Below are 13647 nucleotides of genomic sequence, written 5' to 3' on the forward strand. Positions count from 1 at the left end.
GATAATGAAATTATTGACTTCCTACCCAAACCCAGCCCAGAACACCTTGACAATAAATCAGAGCTTACCACTCTGTCATCCTTTCTTTAGATGTTATGGGACTGCATAGTCTGAAAAGGGCCTAAAAAAGGGTTGTAACAGCCAAATAGCGCTTCTTTCCCCGTTACCCGGCCCCGTGGCTACTGCTCGGAAGAGTCTCCAACAACACATTAAAGACCATGGCTTACTCTTTTAATCCCATCCAGGCCCTCCTTCACTGAATGTGTAACTGAACTGGACCACATTATATTTTTTGAATGGATGGTTTTAGAAGACTACGACCGTCATGACTCTTTCCATACTACATGGTTCCAAAGGATATCTTGGAAATCCAGCTGACCCATGCTTTATTGGCCTGGCACTTCTCCTCAACTGTAAAAGGTTTCCTTCCCAACATTGCCTTTATGTAGTGCTTGGTCCCCTCTATCCAGGTGCTGCACCTTCCTTCCTTTTTTACTATTTCCCCTGTCGTATGGGCCCATTCTGTCATTTGAGATCATATGTCTTGTTCTATGCCTTATTGCCCAACCCAGAGAGGAAATACTGTTCTACACTCAACCGGCATTAAAGGAAACCTACCGTGAGGAGGAAGATCATAAGAAGATGTGATGGTATATTACTCCTGCCCGTCTAATTTATAATTTAATAATCCTGAAACCTAACCTATCTAGTTAAAAAATTTATTTTAGTAATCTCTAAATTATCTGCAGAGACTACTGGGTGTGGAGTAGCCTTAGCTCACAGTGTCTGGCCAGGTTATTACACGCCCCAGTAGCCTCTGCAGTTAATTTACATATTACTGCAATAAAAGTTGTTAACAAGCTAGGTTAGGTTCCAGCATTATAAAATTTACAGATTAAGGCAGCGGCAGCAGGAGGAAAATACCATCAGATCTACTTCTGATAGTAGATTCATCATGGTGGGTTTCCTTTAAAATCTTGAGTGTGTTGTGCTAAGTAAGATGTAGCTCCTTAAAGAAAGTCATTTACTATTGCTTCTAATATTCTGTTTTAATTCTTTTCACTTTTTATGCTTATTGCCATTTTAGTTATTTAGAACAATTGTACTCATTTATTTTTCTTTGGAATTTTCTTCCTTTTGTGCAATTCCTTCCAATAAAGCATATTATGAAAAAAGGGTTGTGTCTCCGGTACTCATATTCCTTGTCTATGGGAGTACCGGAGATAGACTAGTCCTGTGCTTAGGAATTTCGAATAGTCCCATAGTCTTGATTGGAATAGCAGTATGCATGCTACCCCTGATGCCTTCATCAATTATTAAAACATAGCCCCATTCTCGTAATTATATAGGAGGGGAACATAATGAGAGGTACAACCCCTTTAAAAGGGAACCTGTCATGAGGATTTAGGCAAATAGGTTGTCTGCAATATGTTGTCCAGGACAAAGATTTTCACAATGATGTACCTCTATATTCTACAATATTCAGCATTACATAATTGTGAACCCGTAGCGGTCCTCAATGGCAGGTCACTGGTGTTTTGAAAGACTATACCCTCATAATTCACTTTATGAGTAAATTGAAAGGTATAAGGTTTCTTAATCTTCTAAACTTATATTCACTTTATCCATAAGTTGTCTCAGGAGATAAAGACCAGCACTTCATTCATTCTATAAGGTACCATTAAAGGCCTTCTTTAACATCTACGTACAAAATTTATAATGTCTAACAGTAACTTAAGTGGCAATCTTGAAGGAAAAAGCTAAAAAAAAAAAAATAATAGGCATGTACTTAAACATTTATAAAGTCAAGAAAAACTAAATCTCACCGTTACATTTGGATGATTATAGATGGAAATTGACCCAGGGTGTACCCGCACATCCTCCACAAGTAGAAGTTCTAGACTAGCTGCAACTGGTGTCAGTGTTTTGCGCTGGAACAGAAGAGACCATTAATAGAACGACATGATAAGTCTTCTGGCGCTAATAACTTTTTCATACTTTGTTGTACAGAGCCGAGGGTGGTGTCATTTTTTGTGAGTTTTGATGACTTTTTTTAAAATGCTTGTATTTTTAGGACAGTACGACCTTTTGAACGCTTTTTATTGAATTTTTTTATTTTTCAAAATGGCAAGAAAAGGATTTTTACTATTTATATGACTTCTAGGGAAAGGGGGTGGTTTTTTTAATATAACTTTTTTCTTTTACTTTTTTTTATTTTTTACTATTTTTCAGACTCTCTCGGGTACTTAAACCCTAGGTTGCCTGATTGATCCTATCATATACTGCCATACTACAGTATATGGGGATTTTGCACAACATCTATTATAATGTTCAAATCACAAATAGTAATAGATAGCCTAAAACACGATAGCCTCAGATCTTGGTGTGAACCAAGGATGTCATGGCGCTATGGGGTTAAAATTATTTACCATCATTCACCATATCGCATAGATCGGGCTCAGATTGTGACACCTGTAGATGTGATGGTCCTGCGAGATGATTGTTTTTGTTTATCCGTTACTGTTTTACTTTTGACTGTTGTTATCTAATACAGTTATTGTTTGTACATATTGACTGAACCATAATGCTATACAAAATATGTAATTTATCTGTGTTTCTTATGAGGCTATTCTACAAAGCGAATAATCATCTGCATCATTCACAACAATGGTTTCTTTTGTAATCCCTACAGTATAAACAAATCAAGCAAAGACACAAACCAATGTTCTAACGTCGGCAGCTTTGAGGTGAGATTCCTGGTAATTATGAGTCTTGGCCGTAATAACTGCTGTCCCAGATACTTCATGAACATGAACCGTGTTCAGACCTAATGGAGAGGCAGGATATTAAATGTCATGGCGTTATATATATATATTGCACATTTTATACATTGAATTATGAATATATTACCGTGCATCTTCCTCTGACCACTTCCATCTTCTTTTTCAGCATAATCCATACGTGTCGAGACATCAAAACTGGCTAATCCCACCTTGGAAGAGTCCCACTCCACAGCCAAAGATGAAAAGTTGTCAAACTTTCTGCCCTGGTGATCATAGGCAGACAACTGCAGCAGCTGATCGCGATAGTTGGAGACCGGAATCTAAGACAAACAAATGGTATATTCCCTTAATTGCCTTGTTGGAAAACATGGTTTGTGATATGCAGCATTTAAGCAATGTTTTGCCATACTGTGAGAAAACTAAATTCTGAAAAAAACTGCAGCCAAATTAAACGTTATTCCCACCTCGCCCTTTAATTGTGGTTAGTATTGATGACAGCTAAATGAGGCAGTTACATGTGGTTTCCAGAACTCTCAGACGGATAAATAAGAGTTACGGAAGCCGTGTACAACATTCACATTCCATGGTCAAATGTATAATTGCACAACAAGTGGTGCTGGGTGCGACAGATTAGGGATCCTACTCAGCCCTTTAAAAATGAAATCCAAGCACACCAAGAATGAACTTAAAAGTAGTATTTATGTCTGGCCAAGTTTTATAGACAGAGTAACGTTTCGGCTGTCACAGCTGCCATTGTCAAACACCATACCAATAGTACGTAGGCTTTTTCCCGGTATTACATCCATCGCTCCTTTTGTTTCTCACCTCAGTGTCTGAAAAAGGCTGCTGTCTGGCTTTATATTAAACTTTGCCGAGAATCAATACTACCATTAAGTGCAATCTTGGTGTGCTTGGATTTCAAGTTAGTATTTAGTATTCTATGGTTTCTTTGTCCCCCAGCATGGTGGTGAGGAGAAGGAGCCACATCTCTATATATTATGTAAATTGTTATAATTTGATCTGAAATTGCTGCTTAACCAAATCGGTGGATGGCTTCAAACAAGGCCTCAATAATTCCTCAGACCGCATCGATTTTAATTGCTATAGGGATGTAAAAAAAATTCTTGTTATGATCATTGATCCGGTCTGTTCGGCACTTGCGGTCAGGAGGGAAATTCTCAGAATTGTAAGCAAAGGTTCTATTATATAATGACCACATTATATAACGTTTCTCTTTCTACCTGTACAAGTCACAGGTCATGTGACCCGATGACAGCTGCTTTCGGGACTTTCTGTGAGGTTCTGTGTCCTGGTCAGGGCTCCATGCACTCACCCCTCCAACTCGTGACATGGGAGTGATATTCACGGAGAAGACATGGAGTTAGCTATGACCTTATGACTCGCCGAAAGTCCACAGCACATGGACATCATAGGAAGGAATTGAAGTAAATGCGAACAGGTCACATGACCCACAACTCCAAATGGACAGAAAATAGTTTAAAAAAGTACAATATGGGTGACCCCATTAAGGTACTACCAGATCTATCCAGGTAAACTTTCCTTTCAGGGGCTAGTCCATTTTATCACCCATAATAGAAAATAGCACAAGGCATTTAGTAAAAATACTACACCGCTAGAACACCGTCCTAAACAAAATCTTTAGATAGAAAACACATACCACTTGCTTCTCCTGCTGCATCAGGGGACAGATGAGATCCATATGAGAATGTGTATACACTGGATTCACAGTAAATCGTGATGGAGGAGAACAGGCCAGCTTCACATTAACCCTCTCTACTGCTGGAAATGCATTGGTCTCTGTGGGCTGGTTTCCGACAGACAGTGAAATTATCTTGTGGGGAAAAAGAAAAAAAAACAAAACAAACAAAGCAACTAATTAATTGCAGATCAATGTCTACTATATTCACTATTATATACACATACATACACACACAATGTATACACTACATACTTCTATAAAATTTATTAAGTTTAAGCAAGGATATTTAATGGGCAATTTATCCAAGTCGGTTTTATAGCATACTGTCTGTCAGACATAAAAGAACGCCTGACACTTCACAAAGACTGTAGATGATCCATGGATATTACCTGTTCACCAAGGTTTCTGCAAACAGTTCTAGCCCAATGATGAAAATTGTTGAGGGATAATGGGGTATCGAGGAGAAAGAGCCCAGTGCTATCCTTATCTTCTGCAGATAAACTCCTGAAGAACTTCAGAGGTTCTAGGACCCATGGCTTGGGGCCCCCTTCAAACAGCATGTCTTTTGAGGAACCCAATGTAACCAATGCTATTGATGGAGGGTCAATAGTCTAAGAGTGGCAGAAAAAAAAATACAATAAATAATGTAAAATATACATATTGTGCAAACGCACGGGAGCTTAATTTTGGGCACATACCATCACAATTCATTTGATCAACACCAAAATGTTTAACCAACTAATAAAAGGCCTGTTTAAGAACATTTGAAAAATCCCTGCAACACATATTTAAGCTGCTCTGGCTCCCACATTGCTCTGGTTTCCAGCCAAATTTGGATGGTCAAATGTCACAGGACCAGTGTTATCCAGCGAGTGGCCACCTGGAACATCCTTTTTCACTACCGTGTTGTCTATTGGTCTGTGGAGGCATGTGTAAACCAAGCACACCGACGTACTAGTGTGCCCTCTCTGGCAGGATCTGCTCTTCTTGTAGCATCTTATGCCCTTGTTTTTAAGAAAAAAAGGTTTTAAATGTTAAAATGTTTTTCTGTAAAAACCAGGGCATACGATGCTTCAAGAAGAGTGTAACCTGACACACACTAATATGTCAGTGTGCTTGGTTTACAAACCTTCATCCTGGTGGTAGATGTCCTTAAATGAAAGTACCAACCAGACATTAACTGCTTCAACAGAAAGGATGTGTACAGATGGTCTACACAGATTGCTTTAGTGAAGGTAGAGCAGGGGGATGTCAATCCAAGCAGAGTGGATAGAATTGGGCAATGGTGGAAGAGGAGAAGAACCAGATCATTTGCAAACAACAAGAATGAGAACAAGAATGCATAAATATAAAAAAAGATTAATTTCTCCTCATTCATTCCACATTTAGATGCCTTGAATAAGTTTAAAAGAACTACTAGTAGAGACTACGTGAAAGGGAAATCCTAAACTAAGACATCTGCAATACACTTACCTTCAATGGTGGATAAGCAGCCACTATGATTTTAGCTTTTAGATGAACATGGCCATGCTTGTAGCTGACAAATATGCTTGTGTATCCTGGCGTTTCCGCTTGCACTGTTATACCGCTACAAAAGTCAATGCCAGGTTTGAGTCTGCCTATTAACCAAAGAAAAAAAAAAAAACATGATTACTAAAAGGGATCTTTATAATATTAGCAGCAACATATTAGAATAGTAAAAGACTAGGTTCCAAATTATCTCATGTGTAAAGTGGTAATACTTCTTTAAAATTCATGGCCATACGAGAGGGTCCCAAAGCTGAAACTTAAAAAAAAATCTGGCATTTATGGCCCATCCTGTGCCTACACAATAAATGTGTTCCATATGAATTTTGTTTATGGACAGATAGAGACCACATGACCCTCTATCTGCGGCCAATATATGGTCAGGAATGTCCGGCTGATGAGGTAAAAGAACGGAGGCTTCAATTTACATATCAAGAAAGCGGAGCAGAACTATTAATAGATGTATATTGGTAAATTACCTAATATCCTGCCCCCCACACATTACAAAAAAACCCTTTAACTTTGTTAAAAACAATGTCTAATAATTTTATAACAGCACATTTTGACCTACCTGGTAGTATCTTAAAGATCTCAGATGTCTCCATTGCTACAGTCAAGTCAAAGTGTGAACAATCACTCAGGGTCACAGTCTCGTTGTCTCCACTTAGGAGCCCAAATATCCTGAGAGGCAGCTGAAGAGTCTTCCCCAGTCGAGCTTCAACTGGGCAAGGTATGAATTCCATCCCAGTGGGTTCAATGACAAACACCTATACAGATCATATAAGATGTTATATTAAATGTTATCTAGCAGAGGATCAGAATGAGACAGAAAAAAATAAACCAGAAAAATAATGCACAATGATAATGGTAATGTAATCACTAGAGATGAGCGAGTATACTCGTCCGAGCTTGATGCTCGTTCGAGTATTAAGGTACTCGAAACGGCTCGTTGCTCGGACGAGTATTTCCCCTGCTCGAGATCGAGCATTTAATTAAAAAAACACAGTGAAGAAGAATAGAATAAAAACAGTGAACACAGTGACCACAGGATCATTTAAGAGAAAAACACAGTGAAAAACACAGTGAAGAATAGATTACAGATGTTCGGCACATCTGCTTACTTGTCGGAAGATACGCACGGAACGGCAGCAGGGAGACATCGGGCAGCACGGGGGAGACATCGGGCAGCACGGGGGAGACATCGGGCAGCACGGGGGAGACATCGGGCAGCACGGGGGAGACATCGGGCAGCACGGGGAGACTTCAGTGGAAGAAGAGGAGCGGATCCCGGGACAGCGTATCTCCCGACAAGTAAGCAGATGTGCCGAACATCTGTAATCTATTCTTCACTGCGTTTTTCACTTAAATGATCCTGTGTTCACTGTTTTTATTCTATTCTTCACATCTGCTAACTTGTCAGGAGATAATATACGCGCGGAACAGTGAAGAATAGATTGCAGATGTTTGCATACATCTGCTAACTTATCAGAAGACATTCTTTTTCAATTAAATAACACATTTTATTCCTGAACCATGGTCCCTTTGAAAAATGCTCGAGTCTCCCATTGACTTCAATGGGGCTCGTTATTCGAGACGAGCACTCGAGCATCTGGAAAAGTTCGTCTCGAATAACGAGCACCCGAGCATTTTAGTGCTCGCTCATCTCTAGTAATCACAGGACCTTATTCACTAGCAAGTTATAGCACAGACAACTAATAATTCATTAAAGTTCCTTTATCTACATCTCTCAATTTCTCTGATATGGTAATGGATAGAGCATTTGAATTTTTAGGAAAACGTGGATCACATTTGCATTACCCCCACGACATAATACACAAGAAATCTTACTTTGTGGAGTAAGCACCAATGTCTACTACTTGAAGATATAAGATTATGGGTTAGCGATTAAAATTTTAATTTTTACCTTCATTTCTCCATAATGAAGAGGATTTTGAACATCTCGAGCACGTATTACACTGACACCGATGTCATCCCCGGTTGTCATCAAGCCTTTCACAGTCACAGTGGCTACAGCACTGTTAGAGGAAGACCAAGTGAAATTTCCACTTCCACCTTGTACCTTGAAATTATCAATAAAAGACATCAATGATGCAGATGAGATCTGAGCTTCCAAATATATTTTATGCAAATAAGAGATTTATTGTTAAACATTAGATATATACGAAAAGCTTCACACACACAAACAAAAAAAATAAAAAAATAAAAAAAGCAGTCAAAACATAATTTGCTTGATTACCTGAATTGTATACTGGTAGGCTCCAGGTTTCGGTTGCCAAGGAAAAGTTAGGATTTTGGGTGACAGTGTAATTGGCAAGTAGATCTCCACTTCTTGCTGATTCCTAACTGGATTTGGTAACACATGAACACCGCCATCCTGAAACAACAGATTCATTCAATTGTTTATTCTCAAAATGCCTTCAGTCTGTGCCACTCACTGCACTGGTTACCCAACTCCTTCCGAAAAAAACTAATTAAACTAATGACCCTCATCCACAAAGCTCTGCATAGTGCCTCCCTACCTCAACCCATCGCCCAACCCATGCTCTTTGATCAGTCAGTGATTTTATAGTATTCTCTTTAATTCAAAACTCCCACCAACATCTCCAAAACTTCTCCCAAGCTGCACCAACTCTCTTGAATGCCCTACCCTGGACTATAAAACTAATATCAAACCATCAAAGCTTCAAATGTGCAATTAAAACCCCTCTCTTCAGGCAGGTCTATCACATTCCCTAACTGCATGAAACCAACTCTAACCAGCCCAGTGTACTCCTCCCTTCAGTTATCCTGCAAACACTACATACCAATCTGCAGGCTTCTCTGCGGTCCTATTCCCCTTGGACACAGTATATAAGATTGCGGCTGATGACCAATTCAAGTAGCAGAATTATTTATATAATTATTTTTATTCTACTTTTTATAAAGAAAGATGGGACTATTATACAAGCTCTTCAACCTCTTGTGTGTGTGTGTCCCTTAAAATTGCAAGGTCTTGTGAGCAGGGCCCTCATTCACATTTCTGTTTTTATTTATTGATGCCTTATTTTATTTGTAAATGTACTCCATGATTTGTAAAGCACTACAGAATACATTGGTGCTACATATCTTCCATTCACCTTACATTTTAGTGCGCATTACTTTTTCCTACAACAGAGTGTAATGAAAAGCCCCAATGCAGATGTGAACTGAGCCTTAAAGGAAAATCAAATATAAAATAAATGCAAACTCTACATACCTCATCAACCATACAAGTCAAAGCCGCATCAATAATTGTCTGACCGCTCTTCACTGCCTTCACACGATGATACGACCCATTCAAGGAAGATTCCAGAACATCAAAATATTCTTTAGGTATCTTTGCTTCGATACGTATATTCTGAAAATAATTAATTTGTTTTTTTTTTTTAAATTAGTAGAATGCAAAAAAAAAAAAAAAAAAAAGTTTCATTTGAAGACCACTGTGTAGTCTGATCCTGTAGACACACTTACGTATTACTTATCGTCCAATCACAGTTCCATTGATCAAAACCAATTACGATTAGTATTTATATTGAGGCTAAGCTTTCCCCTACTTAAGCATAAGTGGAGACAGGCTTGGTTCTCTACTCGTAATGACTTTTTTTTTTTCAGTTTTGCTGTAACCAAAACGGCCCAAATTTCTTGTCCCTTTTTGACTACTACTAGTGTAGATCTGTGTTTATAATATGCTTCTGTGTGTGTTTATATAAAATTTATTACTTACATCTGACAAGTAGACTTTGTTGCTAGACTTGTCATACACATCAATGGTTATTTCATAATATCTTCCCGTTTCAAGAACCCATCGATCACCAGGTTGGATAGAAAACCCTGTGAAGAATAATGGGAAATGTAAAAAAACTAATTCCAAATTGTCAAGGTGGCCCCTGGTAACGAACACAGTCATGAGATGAAATCAGAGCATAGGCAAAATTTACATGGTGTTGCTAGGATGTTCTCCTTGTGTTTGTGTGTCTCCTTGCTATTTGCCATACTCAAATACATTAAAGGGGTATTCCAGGAATAAGCATAATTCATATACAAGTGGACAGTCAAAATATAAGCTAATGTGTAATTAGTTGTTATTTAAAATTTTGCTCCCCTTAGCAGAAAAATGCTGGTGACATACACTGTAATGAAGAATTAAAATGCTACTGGCCCTTTAATCAGTCCGTTAATTTCCTCCACGCGGTCCGTGGCAGAGCAGACACAGGACAGAAGATGGCCGCTGGTCACATGTCCACATCACATGTCCTGCACCTGCCTGGGCAGGTCATGTGATCTCCACTATGTTTGGCTATAGTGGGTTGGTTGCAGTGCATCCAGTATGGCCAGTGTTGTGGTGATGGCAGTTACACATCATTTTTATGGTAACAGAGTTGGACAGTCTGTTACATCATCACTGGGAGCAGAGCATAAGAGGGAGGAGGAGTTACTGAGAACTAAAGGATCATGGAACTTGTAGTTTCCAGTGGCGGCCATCTTATTGATAACTCCATCTACTTTAGAGAGGCCATAAATTTTATAAATCATAAAATCAAACTAGTTAAGCTCCGTTACCAGGGGCGTAACTTGCGATCACACCCGGGCCCAAGAGGCTTTTGGGGCCCATAAGGTGTCACTTTCCCATATGAGAAGACTATTACTATAAACCATACATTATACTCGGGGGCCTGGCACAGACTTTGCACTGGTGCCCATCAGCTACTAGTTACCCCACTGAAAACCACTATATATACCAAGCATACCTTCTTATTGCCGCTTTTACACTGATGCAGGATCATATCTTGATAAGACATAAGCGAAAATTAATTCTTTAAATTATGCTTATTAGGCTTTCTTGGCAAGTCACCCAGGGCGAAACGTTGCTCACTCTGCTGCTAATTATACAAGCCTCCTGCTCACTGAACAGACAGTGAAGCCGCTTCCAGGTTGTGTCGCACAGTAGAGACAAAAGCGGAGCGCACTGGGTGAATTGCCAGGAGCACCCAGTTTTGTGGCTCAAGATAAGATCCTGCAATGGGGTACAACCAGCGACAAGAAGGTATGCCTGGTTTAAAGGGTTTTCCGTATTGGTAGATTTCCTTTAAACAACACAAGGTCAATCATTCCTGTCCAGTTATGAATCAACACAAATTTTTAACCCCTTAAGGACGGAGGGTTTTTCGGCTAAATTCTCGCTCTCCAACTTCAAAAATCCATAACTTTTTCATTTTTACGTGTACAGACCTGTGTGAGGGCTTATTTTGTGCGTAACAAATTTTACTTTCCCGTAATGTTATTTATTTTAACATGCCGTGTACTGCGAAGCTGAAAAAAAATTCCAAATGTGGAAAAATTGAAAAAAAACCGCACGTGCGTCACGTTCTTGTGGGCTCAGTTTTTACGACTTTCACTCTTCGCTCCAAATAACATGCCTACTTTATTCTTTGGTTCGGTGCGATCGCGGTGATACCAAATTTATATAGGTTTTATTGTGTTTTAATACATTTTCAAAAATTAAACGAATGTGTACAAAAAAGAAAAAAAAATTTTTGCCATCTTCTGACGCTAATAACTTTTTCATACTTTGGCGCACGGAAATGTGTGAGGGGTCATTTTTTGCGAAATGAGGCGACGTTTTCATTGCTACCATTTTGAGGTCTGTGCGACATTTTGATAATTTTTTATTTCATTTTTTATGTTATGTAAAAAGGTGTAAAAGTCGCATTTCGGACATTTGGGCGCCATTTCCCGCCTCGGAGGTCACCGTCGGCCGTAACCGTTTTTATATTTTGATAGATCGGGCATTTTGGGACGCGGCGATACCTAATATGTCTGTTATTTTTACTGTTTATTATGTTTTATATCCGTTCTAGGGAAAGGGGGGTGATTTGAACTTTTAATATTTTATTAATTTTTTTTATTTTTTAAACTTTTTTTTTTCTTTTTTTTTTTCACTATTTTTTAGACCATCTAGTGTACATTAACCCTAGATGATCAGATCGCTCCTACCATATACTGCAATACTTCTGTATTGCAATATATGGCATTTTTGCAGCACATTCATTACAATGAGCCACTGGCTCATTGTAACGAACCTGCATAAACCATGTAGCCTCGTGTCAAAAGAAGACCCGAGGCTACCATGGTAACCGATCGCCGCCCCCCGATGACGTTCGGGGGCGTGGCGATCGGAAAAAAGATGGCGGCGCCCGCGCGCCGCCGTCTTTTAAACGCCGCCCGCGACTTTGCGGGCGGCGTTTAGAGGGTTAATAGCCGCGATCGGTGCAAGCACCGACCGCGGTTATTAGCGGTGGGGGTTTTGTGCAAAATGCAAAAACCCCCACCTCTGTATGAAGAGGACTCAGCCCGTGAGCCCTCTTCATACATCCCTTATACCTCTGCGCCGTAGAGCTACGGCGCAGAGCGTTAAGGGGTTAATGAACTTCTCCTGCTGTCTGGTCTCATCATTCTGGGGTGTTGTGGACACTTTTGCATTTTGTCATTGTACTAACCCCTAGAGGTAGCAAAAGGCGGTGTCTACAACCAACAGGTAGTCTAGCTCATCCGGGATGCAGCATCAACATGAGCTGTGGCAAGGAGGTTAGATGTACACCAGGGGACGGGTGTTCACAGGCCAGTACACCCAGCGGAAGGACCACTACCACCTCCTCATTGCAAGGAGGGTTAAGAAGAGAAGCCAGAGCCCTGCAAAATGAACTTTGGCAGCAAAGAATACCCATGCATCTGCCCAAATGGTCAGAAACCGTATCCATGAGGGTGGTACGAGGGCCCAACCTCCACAAGTCGGTGTTGATCTTATAGCCCAACACCCAACAAAGTGTCTGGTATGTGAGAGAGAACAACATGACAAAACAGTGATTGGAAACACAGTAGAGAATGTTTTGCTACCTGCATCATTGATCATTTTCATGATGTATTTTTCTCAATAAATTCCACTATGTAGTGAACAAAGAATTGCTACTTCGTTGTGGTATTTTAGGGTTTTCTTTATTTTTTTTTTTTGAGTAGTGTATTTGGAGACAAGATGGGTTAAAAGTCCATTGAACAGAGAAAGAAGGATGATAAGTGCTGCAGCTGCATAAAGCCGAAGGAAGTAAATACATGTAGTCATTAAAAGGACTGAAATATGAATCAAGGTAAATGAAGCGTATAATAAAATAGAAGAGAAATATAGTCACCTAAATATCCGGGTTCAACCACGTAGACAGTAGCATTTGGCAGCCTTGAAGCACCTTGCATACGAATATGTGCAACATTGTTAAGGAAAAAAGTTGACCACAAGAAAAGTGCAATTGAACCTTAGCAATGGGGATGAGTTTTTGGCAGGAATTATTTTAGTTATACATGATTTCATGATAAATAGAAATATTTTCTCTGAAGGAACAAAAATTTAATTTTTTTATAAACCGCACACACACCAATAGTCACACTATTTATATGTTATGTTAAGTCACATGTAATGTGCATGTATCCATGTGTATTAAGGTCTAGTCCCTGCCTTGTGAGTAGGGTCCAGCTCTTGTTATTTGCTATGTACACAACCCAAAGTCAAGCATCTTTCTGCAGTTAGTG

General features: G+C 39.5%; 1 protein-coding gene across 1 annotated transcript in view; it reads right to left on the reverse strand.

The window, feature by feature from the left end:
* NUP210 (nucleoporin 210) overlaps positions 1–13647 on the reverse strand; it is a 57600-nt gene that overhangs the window by 31700 nt on the left and 12253 nt on the right. Inside the window, exons 8-19 of the mRNA XM_072128135.1 lie at positions 13254–13318; positions 9794–9900; positions 9287–9427; positions 8288–8425; positions 7955–8110; positions 6602–6797; positions 5977–6122; positions 4893–5114; positions 4462–4635; positions 2911–3103; positions 2721–2827; positions 1827–1931 (exon numbers count right to left, since the gene is read on the reverse strand). Of these exons, the coding sequence (XP_071984236.1) occupies positions 1827–1931; positions 2721–2827; positions 2911–3103; positions 4462–4635; positions 4893–5114; positions 5977–6122; positions 6602–6797; positions 7955–8110; positions 8288–8425; positions 9287–9427; positions 9794–9900; positions 13254–13318 (1750 nt within the window). The remainder of the gene's footprint in view (positions 1–1826; positions 1932–2720; positions 2828–2910; positions 3104–4461; positions 4636–4892; positions 5115–5976; positions 6123–6601; positions 6798–7954; positions 8111–8287; positions 8426–9286; positions 9428–9793; positions 9901–13253; positions 13319–13647) is intronic.

The sequence above is a fragment of the Engystomops pustulosus genome, chromosome 10 (assembly GCF_040894005.1).
Source record: "Engystomops pustulosus chromosome 10, aEngPut4.maternal, whole genome shotgun sequence".
NCBI lineage: Eukaryota > Metazoa > Chordata > Amphibia > Anura > Leptodactylidae > Engystomops > Engystomops pustulosus.